At 52.0% G+C, this 23,497-nt stretch overlaps 1 protein-coding gene across 2 annotated transcripts in view; it reads right to left on the bottom strand.

Annotated features, from left to right (window-relative positions):
* Positions 1-2,610: 2,610 nt before the first annotated feature.
* Positions 2,611-23,497, bottom strand: part of AHCYL1 (adenosylhomocysteinase like 1) — a 33,615-nt gene continuing 12,728 nt past the window's right edge. The window contains exons 2-17 of one of the 2 annotated variants that reach the window (XM_037038940.1): positions 15,571-15,682; positions 13,349-13,492; positions 12,268-12,368; positions 11,747-11,849; positions 10,766-10,860; positions 10,109-10,215; positions 9,215-9,331; positions 8,926-8,989; positions 8,074-8,162; positions 7,685-7,755; positions 7,221-7,315; positions 7,041-7,139; positions 6,597-6,665; positions 6,386-6,464; positions 5,159-5,279; positions 2,611-4,622 (exon numbers count right to left, since the gene is read on the bottom strand). In XM_037038940.1, the coding sequence (XP_036894835.1) occupies positions 4,616-4,622; positions 5,159-5,279; positions 6,386-6,464; positions 6,597-6,665; positions 7,041-7,139; positions 7,221-7,315; positions 7,685-7,755; positions 8,074-8,162; positions 8,926-8,989; positions 9,215-9,331; positions 10,109-10,215; positions 10,766-10,860; positions 11,747-11,849; positions 12,268-12,368; positions 13,349-13,492; positions 15,571-15,682 (1,473 nt within the window). In that variant the 3' untranslated portion in view covers positions 2,611-4,615. Of the gene's footprint in view, positions 4,623-5,154; positions 5,280-6,385; positions 6,465-6,596; positions 6,666-7,040; positions 7,140-7,220; positions 7,316-7,684; positions 7,756-8,073; positions 8,163-8,925; positions 8,990-9,214; positions 9,332-10,108; positions 10,216-10,765; positions 10,861-11,746; positions 11,850-12,267; positions 12,369-13,348; positions 13,493-15,570; positions 15,683-23,497 lie in introns of those variants that run through there. The other variant, XM_037038939.1, reaches the window with a different exon arrangement.

Here is a 23,497-nt window from a genome sequence, read left to right as displayed (position 1 = left end):
CACAGCCCTGAGAGTCTGTCTTGTCTCTCCCTGCAGGGTCTGAGGCAGAACACAGGAATTTGTGTTCTTAAAAGATTTTATTTATTTTTAGAGGAGGAGGGTGAAAGAGGGGGAGAGAAATGTCAATCTATGGTTGTCTCTTACATGCTCCCAGCCAGGGGCCTGGCCCGCAACCCAGGCTTGTGCCCCAAATGGGAATTGAACCTGCGACCTTTGGATTCTCAGACCGGCACTCAATCCACTGAGCCACACCAGCCAGGGCGGGGATTTGCATTTTTAACCAACCCACATGCAGCACGGACACCAGAACCCTGGTTCGGGGCTGTTTCCCAGAAGCGATGTCGCCCAGGGTAGAGCATGGACCCTGGAGCCAGACTGGCTGAGTGAATTCCAGCTCCACCAACTCAGGAGCAGAGCACCTCGGGCAAGTTACTTCGCCCGGCCACTTCAATGTCCCCATCTGTGACACGGGATAGCAGTGGCGCCCGTCTCATGGGGTTACTGTGAGGGTCCGGGGTGCTAACTGTGAAGCATACAGGACAGAGTCTGTCACACAACACGACACAAGTCAGTCACAACACAATGAATGTTACTCATTGTTCCAGGGCCACAAGCCTTCGAAATTTGAAAAAAATTCTAAACAATCAAAAAAATTCCCTTGGTTTGGCCAAAACCACTTGGCATCAAAACCTGATTTGAACTGATAGGAGGCTATTTACAGTTGTTACTTATCCCTTTTTGTATAAATATTAACAAACTTACTGAATACAAGCTTATTGACACTCAATATTGAATGCTACTCCACATTCCCCTAATACATATTACCTAATATACCATATGTTCATCTATGTCCTAATAATCTGAAATATTCTGTTTCAAAACACAAGGGGTTCAGAAAAGGGATTGTGGATTTATTATCCTTTGTTGGCCAGACAGTGAAGATGCGCCACCTGCTGGTTGACGTGGAGAACCACAGCCACAGGACAGCAGGGTGAGGGGAAAAGGCCCCAAGGGTCACAGACAAGCGCGATTCAGAACAATTCTTTTTAGAGCACATTTCAAAGGCTGCTGCTGTGTGGGCAAAGATGTCATTTCAGTTAAAAAATAATTCAATTTACTAAAGTAACAAATTAAAAATACTACTCTATGTTTTTTAAAGTTCAGCTTATAGATCTTAATTTACTCACAAATCTAGTAAAGGTTAATCACTATTGAGACTCTGAATATCCAATTTATAAACTCCTTTAAACATTTCCAAATGCACTTGTACACTTAATATATTTGATTTCCATTTTCTGAGCACTTCAATTCCAAACCAAGTGCAAACAAAAATAAAAAACTACTATTATTAAAAGTTCTAATAGTGTCTAGTTTCCAATAGTACATATATGTGTATATATGTATATCATTAATTGCAACTTAAAACTGACCATGAAGTCTAATATATTACTCAGTTACACATTCCAGGTCGAATTCACACATACCTTCCCAGGTAGTTTCACCAGTTTGTGGAGACCTCTCAACCCCAGAGCAAGCCCTGGCCAGGACGCAGATGGATTTAGGCCCTGCCTCCCGGCACAGAGCTCAGCATCGGACGCACCCCCTTCCCAGTGCTCTCACCCCCTCCATGTCTGCTCACAGACACTCCCTCTGCTTTCCTACTAGTGTGCAAATCCAACGCCTCCAACACACCTTCCCTTCATAACCAGCCCAGCCTTCACACCTGGCTCCGCAACCTTTTTTTGTTTAGGGCTGGAGTGAAAATACATTGGACTTCATGGGCTATTTGGCTGCAACGACTCAACTCGGCTGTTCCAGCACGCGGAGGCCGCAGACATCACAGACCGAGAGAGCAGGGCTGTGCTCATAACTTGCGAAATCTGCATGTGGATTTATGTGCGTGGACAGAGTCTCATAGAATTTAAAAAACACCCCTTTTATCTGGCTGCACAGAAATCATCAACATTGGGACCAATTTCACAAAATGGAAAAGGTATTACTTTTGAACAGTTTTTTAAAAGATTTTATTTATTTTAAACAGAGGGGAAGGGAAGAAGAGGGGGAGAGAAACATCAATGTGTGGTTGCCCATTGTGTGCACCCCCCTGATGACCTGGCCCGAAACCCAGGCATACGCCCTGGCTGGGAATCGAACTGGCAACCCCCTGGCTTGCAGGCCAGTTCTCAATCCACTGAGTTACACCCGCCAGGGCAGAATAATGTTAATAGATATATATCACATCAGAAGACAAGGCAACAACTTCAGAGGCGGGAGAGAAGCTTCAGCTCATGTAACTCTGGAAACATTCTTTAAGGTAAAGAGCTGGGTCCAGGTCTTAAATGGGGACTACGCAAGTGAGGGGCCCTGAAGTGGAAGCAGCAGGTCTGCTTCTTGAAGACAGTGAGCATGGCAGTGCCGAGCACAGAGCAGGCACTTAGGATGCAAAACTGAAGATGTTACTGACAACTCGGCCTCCAGCCTGGTGCCCCACATGTTGGGTCCTCAATAAATCTCGACTAGGTACTGGTGACTGCCTGCGACTTGTCCCAGCCTAGAAAACAGGTTCTAGTGAAGTCTTGCTATTCAACCAAACACAACACAGACACCCAATAAGGTCTCATCATTTTAATTGACTTTAATGATTATTGCTCATCTGCAAGGATTAATATTGCATTCATAAAAATCATTCAATACAAAATAAACTTGTTCCTCCCAAGTTGCTCTCCACATGCTCCCTCTGATGCCAGACATTCTTCCACGGCGTCCTTGTTGCATGGCTTGACAGAGACGAAGCCCTTACCTACTATTCCTATGGACACAGTAACAGGCACGAGAGCAGGGGCGGCCAGAGGGCGGCAGGGCCTGGGCCCCCTCCCTCCAGCAGAGCTGACTGATGGATACCCCTGTTGGCCAGGTTACTTCCCCTAAAGGATGTGGTGTTCTGATTGGCTGGTTACATGCCCTGGGGAAAAGGGCTTGAACCTTTAGCATCTACCGAGAAGCAAGCACGGCCATACCGGCAAGGAGTGGAAAGGGGCTGGGTGGGGAGAAACAGGAGAGGAAAGGGGGAAAAGTTTGGCAAGATCGTTGCGCCCTGCGAGGGAGAGGCAGGGCAGAGTGAAAGCTTTCCTTTCTTATGTTCCTGCTTTCACGTCCGTCTCTCTCAGCAATGGCAGTAGAGAAACTAAAATTCCTAGTACCCAGCACTAACATCTGACCCAATTGTGAAGGATCAAGAGCGAGAACAAGTTGAGGATTTAGGATCCTGGATAATTATACAGGTAAAGCTCAGGAGCAGGAAGCCCACGTGACCGTGCAGAAGTGCTGCTGGGCAGAGGCAGGGCCAGGGACGCACCCCTCCGATCACTGAGAGACGCTCTGGGGAATTCTTTGAGAGCGTGAGCCAGCACGTACTGACTGTTTCCTCTACACACAAACTGCCCTTAAGATCTTAGTTCACAAACTTTTTGTGGCACGTGTCAATCAAAAGTGGTATTACCTCTGTAAAACTAATGTTATACAGGGCCTAAGGTCCCCTCGCCGTGGCCCAGCACATCCTTCTCCTCCCCTCTCACCTACCTCCCTTTACGTAGTTTAGGCTGCAGAAGCATAGCTGTCCAGAAATTTGCTCTTGAGGGATAAATCCTAAAAACAGAGCTCAGTGCTTTACACTGAGTAAAGGCCCAAGAAAGTCGCCTTCAGCACAAGCTGCATGGGGCAGAGCTGACAGAATTGGCGGTTATGACCCCAGTTCACTGAAGCTATAAACTGTGGGCTAGGGACAGGGGTTTACCAGAGTCTGAAACCAGCATTTCTCTAGACTCAGCTCTGCCCTCTTAGCTCCAAAGCTTTAAAAGAGAAACTGATACCAACTAGCCACCCACACAGTTTCTCAGCATTAAGACTAGACATGTGCCTTACATATTTTTTGTACAACAGAAATAAATGCTAGGGGACAAAATTCAACTTAACAGAGTGCAGTGTGGTTAAAAACCTGAAAAATGAGAGGGTGTGGCGGGAGTGAAGGGCTATCCTAATCCGAGTGGGCCCCCGGGTCTGAATAGGCCACACCCACTGGTACGCATCTCTGGACCGGACGCAGCACCTCCACGTGGGAAACAGGGTGGGACGTCTAGGGGGGATTAACGTAGACCACCTACGTCTGACCTACCTGGCTGGCAGGTCCCATCCCTGCTCCTCTGAAGAAGTCAAAGAGCACTGATTTCAGCAGCTACGAAATGGGCTCTTTTAAGGCAATTTAGACATTGCAGATTGTTCCACCTAGAAGGTACCTTACATTTCCTGTTAATAAGGTACCCAGTTAAGACTAAATCCCCAGAAATGGTGAACAAAGAATCACCTTTCTGGGCTCAGAGAGTAAAACCCTTCTTTAGCGACTAGAGTGAGGACCCCTGAACCCCAGTTTCATCTAAAGAGCCACGAAGCAAGTTCCCGTGCCGTCTGCAGGACTTGGACAGTGAGATGAAAAACAAGAATGAAATCACAGAAGAAACATCAAGAGGAAAGGAACAGGAAGAAAATAAAAGTGATCTTTAAAAAGCTTTCTTTGAGAGCTGTGTGGTTCTCGAGGGCTGGTCCTTGGGGGTGTGGTCCGTCAGTATCTGGAAAGAGAGAGAGAGAGAGACGGGCGGCTAGCACCACGCCTTCCACGCATGCACCGAGAGGAGAGGCAGGAGCAGGCGTTCCGTCCAGGGCCCGGCTCCGGCCCAGGCTGGGGATCCCTGCAGTCCCTTCCCTGTGCTTCCCCAGAGTTTCTGACACTTCTGACAAAGTTACCTCCTGCTCCCTGATATGAGTCAGCTAGCTATCTTTCTTTCTTTCCTTCCTTCCTGTTCCTGAGTCTGTGGTTTTTGGCTCTGACTATACTTTCTAATAATCTGGGGAGCTTTTACAGAATAAGCCTAGGCCCCGTCCCAGACCAACTGTATTGGAATCTCTAGGGGTAGGGCCCAGGCTCCAAAGCTGTAGAAAACTTCTACTTCTTCGCATCTGCTCAGAGAGACACGGCTCCTCTCTCTGCCCCGTTGGCTCGGTGCAGGCTCTCGACCTGCCTAACACTAGCTCTGCTTGGGCAAGGTGGGTGGCCGGCTTGGCTGAGTACTGGGGAAAAGAACTCACTCGCTTCCCCCCACGTTACCTGTAATAATTTGGTTTGAATGGCCCATTTTTGTTGAGTCCCAGATATTTTGCTTGGTCATCTGTCAGCTCTGTCAGGTGGGCATCGAAGGACGGCAGGTGCAAGCTGGCCACGTACTCATCTAGGAGGAACAGAGTGACAGAGGAGCAGACTCCACTTCAGATCTGCCTCTGGGGGGCGACCGCTCCTGTTTCCTCCTAAGGCTTCGAGAATGGACGAGGGTGGAGTAACTTTGGAAGAATCTACAACTCCAAAATTGGCTTCCTTAAAGACATGCTCGCTGCCTTTCTAAAGCAGGACCTCTCTCTCGGTTTCCCCACGTGCATTTAGAAAGCCACTCACCACGGTGACAACAGAATGGGACAAACCTGCACCTCCCCATCTTCCTCTGGCAAAGATTTTGGCTTCACCTCAGTGGCCAACGTGCCACAAACTACTCTCGCCTTCCTGCGGCCACTTCTTACCCGGGTCACAGTCATGTTACGTGTCCAGGCAGACTCCAGGAAGCTCAAAGGGCCTTGTGTCGTTAACATCTATTTAGGATCAGAACCATAAAGGCCTCTGATCTTAGGACCAAGGATTTCTAAGGCAGCCGGCACACATTTATTACATTTCCATGGATAAGATTCTTGGGCTTTACTTTTATGAGTGAATTTTTTACAAAAACCAATTTGAGGTGATAAGAACAGTAAGTTTTTCAGCTTTAAGAGGACAGAGCTTTGGGCCAATTACAGTTGAGGGGGCACCACTAAGCAGGAAGGTCAAGAACAGGAGATGAAGCATTATATGTCACACCAACACAGCACAGTTGTCCCAAGAATGACAAGAGCTTGTCTGCATATCAAATGGCCGATGCACAATATAGACCACGTGTTTCTCTGTCTCATCTTGGCCCTGAGCAGTACTCGGCGTGGAGGAGGCACTGGGACGGTCACTGAACAAGGCTGCACAGAGTAATGAGTGCACCCAGCCGCACCCCCCTGCTGAGCACTTTCACTCGCCAGCTGTTACTCTCCCTACAGCTCTGCAACATACACAGTATTATTCTTACTTTACTGATTAACAAAACGAACTGAGGCTCATGGAGATTAGGACTTGCTCTGAGGCCCAAACCGTCAGTGCCAAGCCAGGGATTAGAGCTCTGACTCCCACGCTTTTCGTGACGCCGCTGTTACCGAGCTGCGCGATGGGCTGGAGTCAGGAGGGGCTTCTCCTGTTTCCACTCACCCATTTTCTTGGGCAGCAAGTACACATCTTGCTTGTAGCGCCCCTCAGGTGCGTTATAGAGCTCTATCAGTGCCAAAGCCTGGGTCGGGAAAAGAGGGTCAGAAAACCCCAAAACCCTCTTAGCGACACAGCAGGGCCCTCTCCTTGGAGCGCTGGTCCAGACCCAGCTCCACTCATCTCAGGCAGGATGAGCAGGCAGGAGGTCACGTACCTGTGTGGTGGCTGTGATGGACAGGACAAAGGTGGGGACTGTGGAGCAGCTCAGATTGAGCAGACGGCCCTGAGGGGGAGAGGGAGCCAGGGTGAGCGATGCCGTCCCCCCGTCTCATGTCCCAGAGTCACACCAGTCATGCGGGTGCAGGGGAAGCCCTTGTACCCCCCGGGCTCAGTGGGAGAGGAAGAATCAGTTCTCGATCAGGTTTTATGTTATTTTCCGCAAGCCCCTGAGTCCGACAAGCTAAAGACGTATGTGCAGAAGGAAGTAGTATGTTACTTAGGGAAAAGCAGGTATTTTTTTGTGTGATTCTATTTTGGTGACCAGATCATTGGAGAGCTACTGTCACCCGAAGACAGATGGCAGGGAAGCAGAGGCCCCGCCCCCCTCGGATCTAACCACGTGGCCCGGGCTGCGCCGGCGAAGCCCTGCGGCACGTACCTCTGCCAGGAGGACGACGCGTTTGCCATCGGGCCAGATGACGTGGTCCACCTGAGAACGGACCCGCTCCCACGTCAGCTCCGGGGTGCGGAGGCTGGTCTGAAAGGCAGACAGCAGTGAGGAGCGGGGCTCCCCGGGAGGCGGGGAGGCCAGCCGGCCACAGGTGCATGGGAGGCTCACCACATCGATCTCTGTGTTGGAGTGGCCCATGTTGCACACGATGCAGCTGTTCTTCATGCGGTCCAGGTGCTCCCGGGTCACCACGTTCTTATTTCCTGAAAGGAAGGGGTGGGCTGAGGAGACCGGTGCTGGGGAACACACGTGCTGGGCGGCGGTCAGCCAGAACGTGGAGAGAAGGCCTGCCGGCGCTCCAGGGCGTGGACACACTGTGCGCGAAGAAGCGCACACTGGGTGCCAGCTCTGTGGGCTGTGTTACCTGGCTATAGGTAAAATGGAGCAGCACAAAAAGCCATCGGGGAAAAAGGCTCTCTGCTCTGGAAAATGTGAGGGTTCCGACAGCCTCCTCTAATGCGGAAGTTCTCACACGGGGCACGGCTCTCGCTCCACGTGACAGCCAGTCTGAGCACTTAGAAGGCTCAGCCGAGCAACCACTGCTCCACGCGAAACAGAGCACCCACAGTCACCTGTGCAAGTTATCACGACGTCCACTTGCCGGATGACTTCATTCAGCTTCACCACCCTGAAGCCATCCATGCTGGAAGAGAGTGGAGGACACTATGAGCAAAGTAAGGGGGCGGGGGTGGGGGGCAGAGCTGGTCACACAATGGGACGACTAAACCCCTTCCTACGGTCAGTCCATCGCTCCCCCTCGGGGGCGGTAAGTGACAAGCCGTGCTCGACTACACGCGCCAGCCTCAGGATCCCACGCAGGGAGGGAAGGTGCCAAGCAGCTCGAGGTTACACGGAGGGAGAGAGCAAGCCTAGCCTTCTCCCCTGCAAGGAGCAGCCCCACACCCAACGGCAAGCCCAGGAGCCCAAGGTGCCGGCTGCGGCCCGAGTGCGCTGTTCTCACCAGGCCTGGAGGGCGCAGATGGGGTCGATCTCCGTGATGTAGACTATGGCCCCGAGGGCCTTGAGCGCAGCGCAGCAGCCCTTCCCCACCTACAGGGCACGGGGAAGAGGTCGGGCCGTCAGGTCCCTCAAGGCCCGGGGACCGGGGCTGGGGGCTCCTGGGGAGGCGGGAAGCAAAGTCCTGAGACCACCAGTCAGCTGGCAGGCCCGTGCAGGGGGCACCAACCCAGGCAGGGCAGAAACAGATCCAGATTAGGCTGTGACCCTCCGTCAGACATTCCATATTTCACAGCAAGGGCTGGGGCTTGGGACAGGAAAGGAGACGAGGGGAGTGAAGTGTCACCATTAGGGAAATGAGACCAGGAAGAGCAACTGTCACCTCTTGTCTCTCGGTCCAGAAGGACCTGCTAACTCACTCAGACGCAGTGGACCCAAGGACAGCCTGGTGGCTCAGGAACCTTGGCTGGCCATCGCTGATGACAGACGAGTCCCTACACTTGCCCTAGTTCAGAGACTCGACTACATGCCACTTTGGACTCTACCCTTCGCTCCACTGCCTGTCGCTCGTGGGGCTGCATGTTCCCTCGAATCAGGTCTCAAAAACAGTCGTTATCAATGAGGGGAAATGATGCCAACATGCCATTCCACAGGACGAAGTGGTAAAACCTGAAAACTCCGTTCACTCTGTATATCCTTACCCAGGAATCTGCATAAAGGACTTCCGCTAAGTGAGACACAATATCTAGGAGATACTCTGAAGCTCGGATCGGTGACCCCACCCCAACTCGCCGTGGTCACTCCTCAGCGACCCCGGTGAGTCCGAGAGAAGGCAGGCGCCGGGCCGGCTCCTCACCTCACCGTAGCCACACACCACCACTTGTTTGCCACCGAACATCACGTCCGTGGTCCTCTTCAGGCTGTGGGGACAGACGGGGGCTCAGCGTGCGCACTATCAGCTTGAACACAGCCCCTCCGCACACAATGAAAAGAACTGCAAGTGGAAGCTGGCTCAGCCGGGTCTGAAGTGGCCTTCCGAAGCCAAAGGAAAACCAGGGGATAGGCCCAGGGCAATACAGACCGATCCCGCACCTCAGTCCACACCCACCGCCCGTGACCTTGAACAGCTCCGAGCTTCGACCCACCCGTCCAGGATGGACTCTCGGCAGCAGTACAGGTTATCGAACTTCTGTTTGGTGACAGAGTCGTTGACGTTCATGGCTGGAACGCAGAGCTTCCCGGCTTTGGAGAGCTGATACAGCCTAAGGGAGAGGAAGCCACAAGAACAAGGTCAGCTGGTAAAGCAGCGTGTAGCCAAATCCACCTGATTCCCGTCCGACTCCACCCGCCAGCCCCAGCCTTGTTCACGCCCAAGGACATGGGTAAGTAAGACGACATCCTTGTCACCCTCCTCACTTCATTTTCTCCACCACCACCCCCTTTCTTTGGAAGGAAAAAATATCCTTTCAGTTGAAGAAACTGACTTCTCTTCCACAGAGGGGATATATTTCCCTAGACCAGCACTTTCTCAGTCTTTACAGAGCCCACGCCCACTTCCAGTAAGCGAGGTGACCAGTGACGCTGCCCCGGTTCTCCGTGTGTGCGAGGGCCCGGCAGCGCACCTCCAGCGAGAGACACCACTGCAGGGACCTTTTAGGGGCTCTGACAAGCCAAGGATGTTCTGCCCAGTTCACTTTGTGTCTAATGTACAGTTTTACAACAGAATGTTTCTAGGTTCCAAATACAGAATTATAATACAACACTAAATCCAGTTTTTCAAGACACACTCACTCCCTGCCTCCCTCCCTGGCCGAGAACCCCAGTGGAGCCAGAGGGACAGAAGATGTGTAAGCTAGAGCCTGAAGTAACTTCCTCTCGGGGTCTCCTCGGCTTTCTCAAAGGTAAAAGCTCTAGCAGTCTCATCTAACAGAGACCCTCAGACCGAGTCCCTGCAGGCCCGAAACATGCCCCACAGCTGGAGAGAGCCCAGCAGACCCCACCGGGGCGAGGGATGGGGCAGCTGCCGCGGCGTCTGTTACCTGTGAACACCAGTCACGCTCTCCTCCACAATGCCTCGGACCTTCTTAAACACGTTGGGGTGCTTCTTATAGACCCAGTGGGTTAAGTCCCCCCCGTCATCCAGGATCTGCAGAACAGCCAGAAGACATCCATGGGCATTCAGGCTGCTGGAGCCGGGGGCTGCGAACCCACTCTCTGTGCTAGAATGAGCGCCCTGTCTGCTTTGGAAGAATGATCCTCGGAGCTCCTGAGAGCAGGTGTGCACAGTGGAAATAGTCAAATTTGTTGGTGTAAAGTGGTTAAAAGGATTGCTAAGTGTGTTCTAGGCTCTAGTGGCAAGTGTTAGCCCAACCACACACTTATGTTTAGTCGAGTCCTGAACTCTGCAGCCCCACTGAATGCAGGAGAGCCGGGGCAGGAAGGAGCGAGGACCCTACTCCATGGAGGCGCCACGCTGTTTCCTGCCGTTTTGTTCTGCCCTTGGAGCTGCGCATGCTCAGCCCCACCCTGCCCCGCCTGCCCACTCAGCGCTCAGACCCACTCCGAAGAGGTGTCAGGCTGAACGCTTCCATGGCAGAGTGTGCGAGGCAGACCAGTCACCCACAGCACTCAGGGAATCGTGCTCTGGGCGGGGAGGACGGCTCTCCTGTCCAGGTGCCGTGGGGGTGCGTGATTACCATGTTGGGCTGCCACCCGTCCGTGCTCACGCAGCGGTCGATGCACCACCAGAAGTCGTCTTCCGACTCGCCCTTCCACGCAAACACCGCGACCCCTGCACAGACAGGCACAGGTCAGCCAGCCTCTCCCATGTTTTGTTTCGGAACCCCCTAAGTTTTTGCCATAAACACCGAAAGACAGTAAATAACAAAAACCAAAGTGTTACAAAGTTGCTCTCCAAGAATCCTGGGCAGAGGTGAGGTCCTTAAAGAGATTTTAGGGTACTTTTCTTCTGAACATTTTAACAGTAACAATCGTTTCATGTTTAATGGGACTCACAAGTGGTCCACATGTTTTCAAAGTAACAGTGAATACAAAGACCTCAGGCAGCACCAATCCAGAAGGCACTTCGTGTGTTCCGTCAAAAGTGATGAGACCGGTGGTGAAGGGAGGCCCGCTGAGCTTGTGTTTCTATTTAGCCCGTGTATTTTTTTTTAAGATTTTATTTATTTATTTATCTTTAGAGGGGAAGGAGAGAGGGAGAGAAACATCAATGTACGGTTGCCTTTTGTGTGTCCCCTGCTGGGAGTTGGCCTGCAGGGAACTGGACTACAACCCAGGCATGTGCCCTGACTGGGAATCGAACCGCGATCCTCTGGTTCGCAGGCCTGTGCTCAATCCACTGAGCTACACCAGCCAGGGCTAGCGCATGTATTTTAACATTTTTCCTCATTCATTCAACGTCAGAACTGGGCACTTCCCCCATGTAATTAGATTCTTTTCAGAGATTGCTTGTTAATGACTATGATATATCATCAGGGGTCTGAACCTTAATCGATTATCTATGTTCTTCCTGCTGCTACTTTCATTGCCCTCCACACTCTACAGTCCCTACACAGGCATGGCACTGTAAAGACAATTCTGGTACGTAAAAACTATGTTTGGGGCATTGTGTTGAGGCACAGCTGGGAACAGCGACGATGACAAGAAGCTGCACTCACCGGCCTCGGCCAGTGCGGCAGCCACTTCGTTCTGCGTGGAGTAGATGTTGCAGGCGGACCAGCGGCACTGAGCCCCCAGGGCGCACAGGGTCTCGATCAGCACCTGGGTGGGTGCACAGGAGGGCAGGGTGAGGGAGGGGAGGGCAGGCGGGAGTGGCAGAGCAGAACGCCATGCCCTGCAACTCTGGCACGCCTGACACTGGGAAGTCGCAGGAGCGTGTGATCCAGTGAGACAGCAAATTGCTATCTGACAGTCGCCAAAATATATATTTCTGAGGTCTCAACATTTTTGTAACAATCCTGTTTATGCAAATCTAGCTCTCCCTACCCCAGGTTCATGAAAAGCAGGCCACACCCAGACAGACAGAGCAGGAAGCCCCACCACTGTGCAACAGGGCAGTTCCGTCTACTAGTGAGCACCTGGGGGCTGGATAGACAGGGAAGGCAAAGCAAGTTTGAAAAAAAGGTGCTCTTTCACCCTCCTCACCAGAAGTTTCGCAGTTTTCTCCCAATAAACTCACCGCAGTCTGGGCTGTGATGTGTGTGCAACCCACTATTTTAGCACCAGCCAAGGGCTTCTCCCCCTGAGCACGTTTCCTGAGTGAAATCAGAGCAGACATGTCTGTGAAAGAACAGAGGGTTTGAGCTGGGCCTGCACGAGCAGCAGCGCCGATTCCTGCCCGGCAACAGGGAGGGCGGGTCTGGGTCCAGGGTGATGGGTGCGGTAAGTCGGGAAAACCCTGAGCCTGTTTCTGGGACAACTGGCAGCTTTGCCAGCAAACAACAGGGCAGGTCGTCACCCATTCACTTGGAATTTCTCTCTTCTACTGTTTCAGCCTTATATGCAAAGGACAAAACAGAGAATGAATTCTCAAAATGGATCAAATGGAGGGTGTCTCCTCCTTCCTTTGTGGGGAGAGGGGAGTAGCCACAGCGCTGGCTAAGGGGCTCCTACACGTAACCAAACCACAGCACCAGGGGAGAGCCTTCCCCGCAGCAGCGGCCACTTGCTCCCGTGTTTCTCTGCTGTCTAACCCTGTTCCCCCAGCCAGTCTCTTTGGTTTCCACTCTTCCTCCCAGGACGGAACGTGCTTCAACGGGGAAGCAGCACAAGAGTAAGGAGACGGTTGTACTGGATGTGGACGGAGAGACCAAGACTTGACTATCAGTCACTTTCACTCTTGTTCCAGCAGAGGGTGCTCAGGACTGAAGACCAAATGAAGTTCTAGGTCACCCTGTCCTGCTGAAGACCCTCCCACCCCACTGCTATTGGGAAGGCTGGGTCCTGTAGAGCCCATCACCGCACAGCAGTGGCCCCAGACTCGCTGACCCCACAGCTAGGTCCCTGGACGTGGCACTGTGGGGATGGGGTGGGTGGCGGGGCAGAAACTACTCTCTGTATTATTACCCCATGCCGAGGAAGCAGGGAGGACAAGAACAAGAACCTGGAGGCCAAGCTCCATACACAGATCTGATTGTACAAGAGTCTGGGATCCTGGCTTTTCCCAGGAGACCTTCAAGTTAGCTTCCAGGCTCAAGTTGTTTGTAGAGCCTGGTGACCAGTAAGAGGCTGCTCCTGCCCCACCCACTCCCTTCCTCTACCTTGCTCTGCGATCTCAATCTCCCGGCGTCCGAATTCTGCCTGCTTGATGTTCTTCACGCAGAAGTTGCTGCTGCCTTTGGAGTTGGTTTGCTGCTTCTCTCGGGGGGAAACCTCATCGTCAGAGCTATCTGTGTAGGACGCCGCTAGAGCCAGAAAAGAGAGAGATGAAGGCAGAGAAACCTCAACGGCCCCGACTCCACAGAGTGCAGTCCCCAAGGGACTCCCTTGCACTCTCCGTCACAGCCACCTTGACGTCACTCTCAGCGGCACTCCCCCAGGGTCTAGGACAGTGGGAGTGGAACTGCTGGGGCCCCCTCAGGGCTCTGGCCCTCACGCCCGCCCCATGAGACGGTGCCATTGGTGCCTCTGGTCAGGAGCTACTGACTCCAATTGGGCACCGATTCTAGTGAATCCCAGATGATCGGGGTGCTGCGTCCCCACCCGAATTAGAACTAGACTGTTAAGAGTCATTTAGGGCACGTAAGGAATGCCATTTCTCTAGATCACCGGTCTTACACTCAAGCACCTAAAGCATTAGGCCCCACCCCCAGAAGTCCCCTTTGGAAGGTCTCAGGTAGGACCCAAGAGCTGGCATTTCCAGCACGTCCCCAGGTGTGGTTCAGAGGACCCCACTCTGAGAACCACGGATACGAGGGAAAGTGGCGAGACGAGCTTACGAGGGCTTTCGCACCAGGCTGCGCTCAAGGAACACGGACGTGGGAAGAAACGACCCACCGAGTGAGCAGCTTTGGCTCCCAACAGTGGCTTCACATAGACACTGAAAGGCCCTTTCAGACAGACAGGCAGGAGGACGCGCAGCCAGCCCTCCTTAGCTCTCAGATCACTGCGTGCCGGCGGAATCGAGTATGTCCCCGATCGCCATCCCTGCCACTGCACCGGCCTCTCTCACTGCCGTCTGCGTACTCCCTGCGAACGGACACTGCGGAAGGTGCCTGCCCGCCTAGGACAGCCTGGCCGTGCCACCAAGCTTCCAGAAATGCTCTGGTAGGTTCCCGTAGCAGACGGCCATCGAGACCTTTGAAGCCTTTGTTAAAGCTTTCTCCACTCGTTCCATCTTTCTTCCTCTTGTAACTCGGTCCTTCACAACTGAGTCTTTGTTAGCTACGAGTAGCCTGCCTCCTTGTCACCCACCACCTTTTGTGTCTGTCACTCCACGACATCTTTCCATTTATGACAGCCATTACATTGGAACCTCTTCTTGCACACAGGCCCGTGGTGAATCCGTACATTCGTTTGTTTCAGTACTTGACCTTGTGCATCACCGTCTGCCTCGTCTGCCTCTCTCGTCTGTACTGGGTTATTAGGCACAGGGTGAGAGTAAGTTTTCAAAAATGTGTTTGTTTACATTCCTTGCACCTAAAGCCCTGTCCTTCATGTTAACAGGACAATACAAACAATATTCCGGCAAAAGACAATGGCTTTGGCACAAATCCCTTGGTTGCCACTAATCACAACCTCTGCCTGTGGACAAGCCTCTGAATCTTCCGGCAACGCTTCCTCAGCTGAACGCGGGGGGGCTGGATGTGGTGCCCCTGCACACCCCACAGTGTGGGTCCCCCCAGCACGCAGATCCTGAGGGTCTACGTCCTCCCCGAGTCAACCCTCCAGTGCCCACTCTGAAGGTGAGAAGGACACAGCAGACCCCCACACGGGGCTGAGCCCGGAGAGGAGAATAAAGAGAAACAGAACTGGGGCCCGAATGGGCGGCAGGAATCCTTCCCACTCCGGGGTGGGCAGGTGAAGACACTTCCATAGAAAGGATCTGGTAAATGAAAGGAGCAAAAGACTAATTTTTACTGTTACAATTCAAGAAGTCTTGGAGACAAGAAAGAAAGAGGAAGCAGGGACTATCTCCAACAAAGAAATCAGGAATTACGCTTTCAAAATGCACCTCTTTTCAGGGCCAGTTCTGTCCGCCTAAATACCAGACTTCCCTCTTCTGGCGATGTGGCGGACAGACAGATGAACGTGGGTGTGGGGACTGGCCCGGAACGACCCGCCAGGCCCTGGCCACAGACCACACACACAGACAGCCAGGGGAAGAAAGCCTCGCGATGACGGGAGCGCCCCCAGCGACAGGGCTGGCTAGGACACCCCTGCTGCCCAGCCAGTCCTAGTCCGCTCCCAGCACACAGGTGGGCAGCCCTGACAGGAGGCCCCCTCAGGCCACAGGTAAGGGCCCTGGGCAGCGCCCGCCTACCTGAGCTGTAGCTGTCTGTGGAGGACTGCGAGATGGACCGCGACAGAGACCGGCGGCCCGTCTTGGTGGGGAATTTGGTGAACTCCTGCATGTCATCAGCAAACTGGATTTGCTGTAGGAGGAAGATAAAAAACGTTGAAAGCTTACAAGGACTCTACGCAATGTCCCATTTTTAAAGGCCACCTGGTATCTTCCCTAAGAGCTGTCACCACGTAGCTCCTACTGCAGAGCCCGCCACTCTTCCCAGCAGAACTGCGGGTGGCAGGGGCTGCCTTCCTACACCGCCCAAAATGACACTGTTTCTGCCCCACTGTTTCAGCAGAAATTTCAGTACCTGTCCAACTTCACAAACTTTCCTTCCCATGTTCCATAAAGCTTTCTTTCCTCTTCTAACCTCGGTACCTTAAACCCTTTAACCTTCCTCCCAACTCTTTCAAAACCAGGCGTCATCTCCTAGCGCTTCTGCCCGCTTGTTCCTTTTTCGTAGCAGTATCTGGAAGCACATTCTCATCCTGAAGACAGCAATGGTCCTCTTGCTGGAAAGAATTAGGAAGCGATGCACTGGAGTGGCGAGGAGCAGCACCAGGGTGCCTGCAGCCGAGGCCGATCACACGCCTCCACTTCACAAAGCCAATGTGGTGTCCCAGAACCTCCCACGTGCAGTGACACACCAGAATACACTAACGAAAGTGACATCAAAAACATCTACACACCACAGTGAAGTCCAACTAGTCAGGACTCACTGGAAGGAAGGAGAAAGTAACGACTTGGCAAGCTCTGCCTTGAAAACTTCCTTAAGTGAAATGAACCAGAACTCAGTAATTGTTTGAAAGACACTTGGAAAACTAGCTTTAATCCACAGCAAACAGTTTATAATTAATATTATTTACAGGCAAATTAATGGCTGTCCCTCAAGGGTATGAAAACACTCTCTTCTATAAACCTTCCTCCTGAATTCCTAGTTAAATCCTGACAAACCCTTTCTTTAAAGCTTCAGCCTCCTGAAAAACAGAATGGGTTGAGAATCTGAACTGAGACTTCCCTCACAATCTGACTGACTAAATCTGAAAACGTGTCCATGGAGAATCCATTAAGCTAAGTCTTCAGCAAACACCTCTGGAAATGTAAGGTATCGCAGGTTAAAATCTTCTCTCTGCAATGCTAGTAATGCTAGCAGCATGGTAGCAGCCCTCTGAAGGCAGGAACAGTGAACTGCCCATTAGTTCCAGCTTCCAGAAGTCCCCTCTCTGCCGCATGTCCCCTCCAGCCAGGGCCGAGGCAGCCTGCAAATCAGGCTTTTAAATGTGCAGCCCAGGGAGGGGCAGCTGGTGGGAACAAATAGGTTCACGAACCAGTAAGTCTCCACAGGGAATAAAGCCGCAGTCAAGGGGAACAGATCTGGGGTTCATACCAAGGATAAACACAGAGAATCGCCTCACAGTAACGGCGGCTACTTCAGGGCAGCAGGCCCGAGAGCAACACCCGAGCGTACTTCCACTTAAATCCCACCCTGGCTCGACACCCGGGGGGCCAAGTTTTCTTCTCCAGGCCCCACTGTGAGGTGAGGGGCAGGTGGAGCCCACAGCCTGCTTTACTGTCTCGGGGCAGAGCGCAGAGGCAGGGAAGGGAAGGGGCTGCGTGTCCTGCTGCAGCCCAGGGCTGTGCGCACAGGAAGTGTTCAGTAATTATCTGTAGGAGAAGTGAACCCTGCACGCGTCTTCAAAGATCAAATCAGTAAAATTTCAAAAATACATAAGTGACTAATAATAAAGACCCAAGCTAAACCACATGTAGTGCACCACAATTTCTGAAGCATCTTTTTCATTTTAGGTGCTAAAACTTTAAATAGCTTAAATGTCAAAAGCAAAACTGCCTTTCCAAGAAAAAAAAACACCCCCAAACCAAAAACTCAAAAAACAAAAACCACCCCAGACCCACTGAAGTGGCCACAGCTCAGCACCTGCCCTTCCGCACCCCCAGACAGGACTTCCTGCTGAGTGTTCATGACTCCCGCAGCCAGCAAAGCTGGTTTCACCGGAGGGATGGACGCGGGACTAAGGTGATGCCTCTCGGCCCAACGCGCGCGGTCATTTTGGTGGCGGAAATAAACACAGTCAAGAGACCACTGGTGCCTCTGAACCCTCTCTGGAGAGCAGCCCTTCCTCCNCCCAGGGCTGTGCGCACAGGAAGTGTTCAGTAATTATCTGTAGGAGAAGTGAACCCTGCACGCGTCTTCAAAGATCAAATCAGTAAAATTTCAAAAATACATAAGTGACTAATAATAAAGACCCAAGCTAAACCACATATAGTGCACCACAATTTCTGAAGCATCTTTTTCATTTTAGGTGCTAAAACTTTAAATAGCTTAAATGTCAAAAGCAAAACTGCCTTTCCAAGAAAAAAAAACACCCCCAAACCAAAAACTCAAAAAACAAAAACCACCCCAGACCCACTGAAGTGGCCACAGCTCAGCGCCTGCCCTTCGCACCCCCAGACAGGACTTCCTGCTGAGTGTTCATGACTCCCGCAGCCAGCAAAGCTGGTTTCACTGGAGGGATGGACGCGGGACTAAGGTGATGCCTCTCGGCACAACGCGCGGTCATTTTGGTGGCGGAAATAAACACAGTCAATAGACCACTGGTGCCTCTGAACCCTCTCTGGAGAGCAGCCCTTCCTCCCTCAGCCTCCTCATCCTCGAGTGGCAGCCTATGTGAAAGCTGCGCTCTTTTCCTGGCTGTTCCGGCTCCCTCCCTCCAGGTCATCTCTTTTCAAAAGGTTCTGGGTATCTTCCCAGGCACCGCCTACCAGAGTGGGGGTGGGAACTGCCGTAACATTTGCAGTTTTTTACATAAAAAATAGATGAGGGGCAGCTGGGGCAAGATAGAACTGTGTTTCCTCGGCACCCCAAGAACTGAGCCATATTCCACCGCATATTAATACAGGTCATCAGTCGCCTAAATCTTTCCCATCTAAAAACAGTAAGAGAATAAAAGTTCAGACGGTGTTGCAAGCAGCCTGCGATCAGTGCCCAGCCCCACCTCACAGACGATAAACACGGCCCGGCCCGTACTCCAAGTGGGCAGAATGGAAGCTCAAGCCATGACACGGGGACGGGTGGCTGGCTGTCCTTGTCGCTTTGATATTTTCCCTGCTTATCAACAGGGTGGTCCAGCGACATGGAGATGCTCCAGGACCTCATCTCCTCTCCCACCCCAGTGAGGAGCTCCATCCTCCCCCACCTCCCCCTGGCAAGCTAGCCCCTGGGGTGTCGTTCACCTTCACGTGGTAACCACCACCACTGCTGCCAAAAGCAATTTTGGACGTGGCAGATTTTCTCTGTAGCAACACCAGCGCTCGGTCACGGACAGCTAAGCAGGCCAGCCTCGCTGTATTTAAGCAGGCCAAATACGATCCGCTAGGTCAAAACAAAATCCACAGTTGTTCTGTTTACATTACTTCCACTATCACGACTTCTCCCCATCACTCTTAAGTCTTAATTGGTGTCCTTTAGCGTTTCTTCAAATCCAGATGGGCAAGGAAATGCCATGGCTAAATACGGCATAGGATGGGGAAGTGGAGGAGGGAAAGGAGATAGGTAGCTGAAGTCCAGGAAGTATCTGAAAACCAAAAAATCCTGTGGAAGAACTGTTTGTTTGGACACTCGGCACCCCATACGCCACCCTTCCTCACAGCACGCACAACAGCGTCCCATTCTCGAACTACTGCCGAGTCCGAGACAGGCCGAGCCATTCTCCAAATAGCACACCCAAATACAGAAGTCTGCTGCTGTGCTTTAAAAACTCAGTTAACTGTCAGGCCAATTGAACGTGCTATTTTAGAGAGTGGGTATGAGAGTTAACTCTCCCACGTGCTACTGGGAACGGTACAGGAAAGCTCCAGGGAAGGAAAAAAAAGCCTGGGGCCCGGTACACCGGCCACCTCACGGGGAGCCCGGTGCACAGTGAGCTGAGAGGGCTCACCCAGAGCGAGGGAGCACAGACAGCCAAACAAACAGTGGTGAGCCTCCAGAGGAGGCACAAGGCTGTGCACTGCGCACTCAGCTGACCCTAGCCGCTGTTCCCATCAGAAGCCGAGCTGCTAACTTCCACAAACACGGGCCTCTCTGTGCAGACTTACACCGCTCAGCTTTCCTTCCTGCCCGGCCCCACCCAACTGTGCCGGGAGCTCCTGAGTCAGTGCATTAACCCGCCCGCCTAAATTCCCCTTCGACTCACGGGGAGGGATGGGGATCAGGATAATACTCATGGAGCACGTTTTCCAGCCACCCACTGGGCAGGCACCACCCAAGGACCCAGTGCCAGTTGGGCAGAGACCTGTGGAAGCAGACGTGGTCCCTTCCGACCTGCAGACGTGCTCTGACCCACCGTGCAATGAATGCTAACACAAGTGGTTTTGTCACAGAACTCCCCTGCTTCGTTAGGACCGGGCTATATACCACAGTCTCCATCCACAGCCTCACCCAGGTGCTTTCCACTCAGGCCCCCAAACACCAGAGGGTGGGCCAGAGTGTGCTTTAAGCCTGTTATTTCACAAGCCTATCTAAGAGCTTTCCATTTCCTCAGAAAGGTTTCCTCCTAAGGGTGAAGAACTAAACTCAAGGTAAACAGCAAGTATCAGAAAAACAAATCATTAAGGAAGCACTTAAGGAGCGCACAGAGGGACAGGTCTTTCTCACTGCTGAGGATTATCTGAAACAGCCAGTACCCTCTTCCTTCCGGCACACTAACTCTGAAACATTTCCAAATTTCTTACATCATCTTTCCCGTGGTCTCCGCTAGCATGCATGTGTGCAGATTTTCCTGTGAAAAAATTATAATCAGCATACCTCCTGGCCAACACTCAGCAACCGAGCAAAAAGTGACCATCAGGAGCTAGAGGCACGAGCAGGGTCCGTCACTGAGCGGTGTGCTGACCAGGACCCCCTCTGGTCCTCTGTTGACCTCCCTCTCTCACCTGTCTCCTGGCTGATGCTCTCTTCCTCTAGTGATTCTCTCCCCCAGCTCTTTTTTCAGAGGGAAGGAAGAGGGTCGGGGCGTCAGCTAAACAGGTGTAAGACCCTTTCTTCATACTCAGCCCTGACCAGTCTGATTCCCATCTCAGATGCATCCAAAGAAACAGTCATCTACAAGCCCTGACTTCGAAGAACTGTGTCAGTCCAACATCTTCCAGATTTTCAATGAGGCAAAAGAAATGTCCCCGAGAAGAAGGGCATCCCCTTCCCAACACGCTGCCTTCAGGGGCACCGCCAGGAACCGATGCATCTCAGGGACGCAGGCTCAGGCCACTTCTCTCCATCCCAGAGCAGAGACCAGTCTTCCCCAGGTCCTCCCTCCCAGTCTCAAGTTTCTTAAGGTCTCAGTTTCCCCAGATGGGGCCTGAGTTTCTGGGGGGTGGGGCAGGGAATGGACAAGCTAATCACAGCACACAGGTCCCTCCCCCCTCCGCCCGTCTCAAGAGTAACAGGAGGTCACACTGCTAGAATCCAGTCCCAGGCAGAAGCAGTATGCCTTTCACAATGGGATTCAACTCGATGTTTCATCAGCTCGAGGTGGGGTGGGGGCAGCAGGGGAGGCAACGCCAGGGCCCACGCTGCTGAGTCACTCAATGGGGAGGAAGGAACGTAAAGTTTGAGCAACTCTGCCAAAGAGCAGCTGCACCCTCATCAACTCCTCCACTCTCTTCGCAGGAGACAACTCCCTCCACTGGCTGCTGTTCTCTCCTACCTAAAGTGATCTGGTAAAAGTGGTGATCGGGTCCCCAACTGCCAACTGGAGGTAAAACGGAGAGGTTAAAAATGGCTACAAGTAGGGAGGGAAGGACTTCCTAATCTTCTGAAAACCACGACTGACTGCAGAGCGTAACACAGGTCTGGACTTCGTTCCAGTGTGTATGCAGCTACCGACCTGTCCACATTCGTCTCATCCTCGAGCCACTACCAGTAAGATACAAAAACATGCCATTCTTTGCGCCTGGCATTGGACTGTCATCAACTCTGTTAAAAAAAAAAAATTTTGTACAGGTGACTGAAGAAATCTGAATTCCTGGAACACCCCCGTGACTTTAGGACACACCAAAAGTGCCCCCAATCTCCCCCACAACCATCGCTGCTACACTATGATGATCATTTTCAACGTGCAAAGTTTTCTTAAAAACAGTGCAATGAACCCCATATACCCTTCACCTCAACGGAATCTTTCCATTTTCCATACTAGGTTTCCTCCTCTGTACTTATACAGACACACAAACTTAGCCTTTCAAACGGTACTGCAAACATGAAAGTTCACCGGTAAACTCTCCAGAATGCACCCTCTAGGAACACCTTCTCCCACAGAACACAGCTGCCCTGTGTTTACAGCCGGTCTGCACGCAGACTGCTCATTCATAGTTGTAGGCCCATGGCCCCCCCAGGTCTCCCAGCCCAGGGTGGAGTCAAGGTTCACCACATGCACCTGGCCGTGAGGTTCCATAGGTTCTGCTCAGTGAGAACCCTCCTCCTGCCTCCCCCCGCCCCGCCTTGAGATTGAGATATTGAGATACTGACTTTTCTTGAAGAGTCCAGGCCAGAGGCCTTACAGATTCTTCCATATTCTGAATTTTTCATATTGTTTCCTTCCCGTAAACTGGAAGTTCAGCTTTGAGGTTCGATCAGAAAGAGGTTCAAATTTTGGCAGGAATATTTCATAGATGACGCTGTATATAGACTTCACCTTGCATTTTACCAGGCGACACATCATTGGCTTGTTCCACTATTGGTGACTCGAAACTGAACCCTTGTTTCAAGTGAGACCATTGCAAGCGAAGGTTCATTTGTGAAGTGACAGTTGTCAGCCCGTGAATACCCTGTTCCCTGGTGACTTCACCATCTGTTCCTAATCCCTGCCTGAACCAGTTATGCTGGGGAGGAGCGTGGCTTATAGAACCATTATTTTTTTTCCTCATCATTCTTTCCAAATATATTAGCCAGCACTCTGTGGCAAAGAAAAGCTTTTTCCTCACACATTATCTTTTTCTTTTTCACTTGTCACTTGTATTTTTATTTATGTGGTGATGCAGCTTCTCATAGGTGCGGGCCAGCGGGAGCCTCTTCTCCCCTCGGACAGCGCCCCATCTGGGCACCTCCTTCCCGACCTGAGACGACATACCAGGCTCACCTCGCTCTCTGCTCCAGACCTGGAAGCAGCCATGTCTCCAAGGAGCCCTGATTCTCCCGCTGCAGAGTGGCCTTTTCAAACCTGGACAGAAGGTGCCACTGGCTGTCAGAGGGGCCGGCGCTTTGGGTTTGTTCAGTGGAGAGAAAAATTGGTCTTTCTGTCTTACCCATGAGTTCACACTGACACTTCCATTTCAGGTTTAACATGACCACTTTTTAAAACTTTTAATTTTCCTGTTTGAATCGCTTTTCTCGTGTTAACAACCTTGGTCTCCGACAGAAGTTAAACCGGCAGACCCTGCTGCGGGGTACGCTGGTGCACCCTTTAAGATGCGAACTTGTCCACTGTTTACAACAGGCAACTCCGTCTTCTTCAGGTGAGTTTTTATGTGGGAAAAAAGTTCACTCCGAAAACAAGTGAGCAGTGGGCGGCTCCAGAAGATGGAGTCTCTCTGGCATTTTGGAAGCTGGCCGCACAGACTGAGTAAATGCCGTATGTATAATATCTTAGCCTACCCAGATGAAACAAGAGCGGAGACGTGTAAGAATAGTTCTTTTTTCCTTTATCTGGAAGTCTGGCTTAAGTGAATTTGAAAGCCAATTACGTCTTACAAATTCAAACCCCCCTCACGTGTTTGCTGGAGTAAGTCCCACCTGGAAGTCAGCTCAGCGTTGGGAAGGCCGTCTCTAACTGGAGGTGGACCAAACGCGAGCCCCTGCCACGCAGTATGTGGCAGAAGCTCCCCACGAGCAGCT

The sequence above is a fragment of the Sturnira hondurensis genome, unplaced genomic scaffold (genome assembly GCF_014824575.4).
Source record: "Sturnira hondurensis isolate 20B ecotype Veracruz unplaced genomic scaffold, ASM1482457v3 Scaffold0024822, whole genome shotgun sequence".
NCBI lineage: Eukaryota > Metazoa > Chordata > Mammalia > Chiroptera > Phyllostomidae > Sturnira > Sturnira hondurensis.
This window is presented reverse-complemented; position numbering and strand designations above follow the sequence as displayed.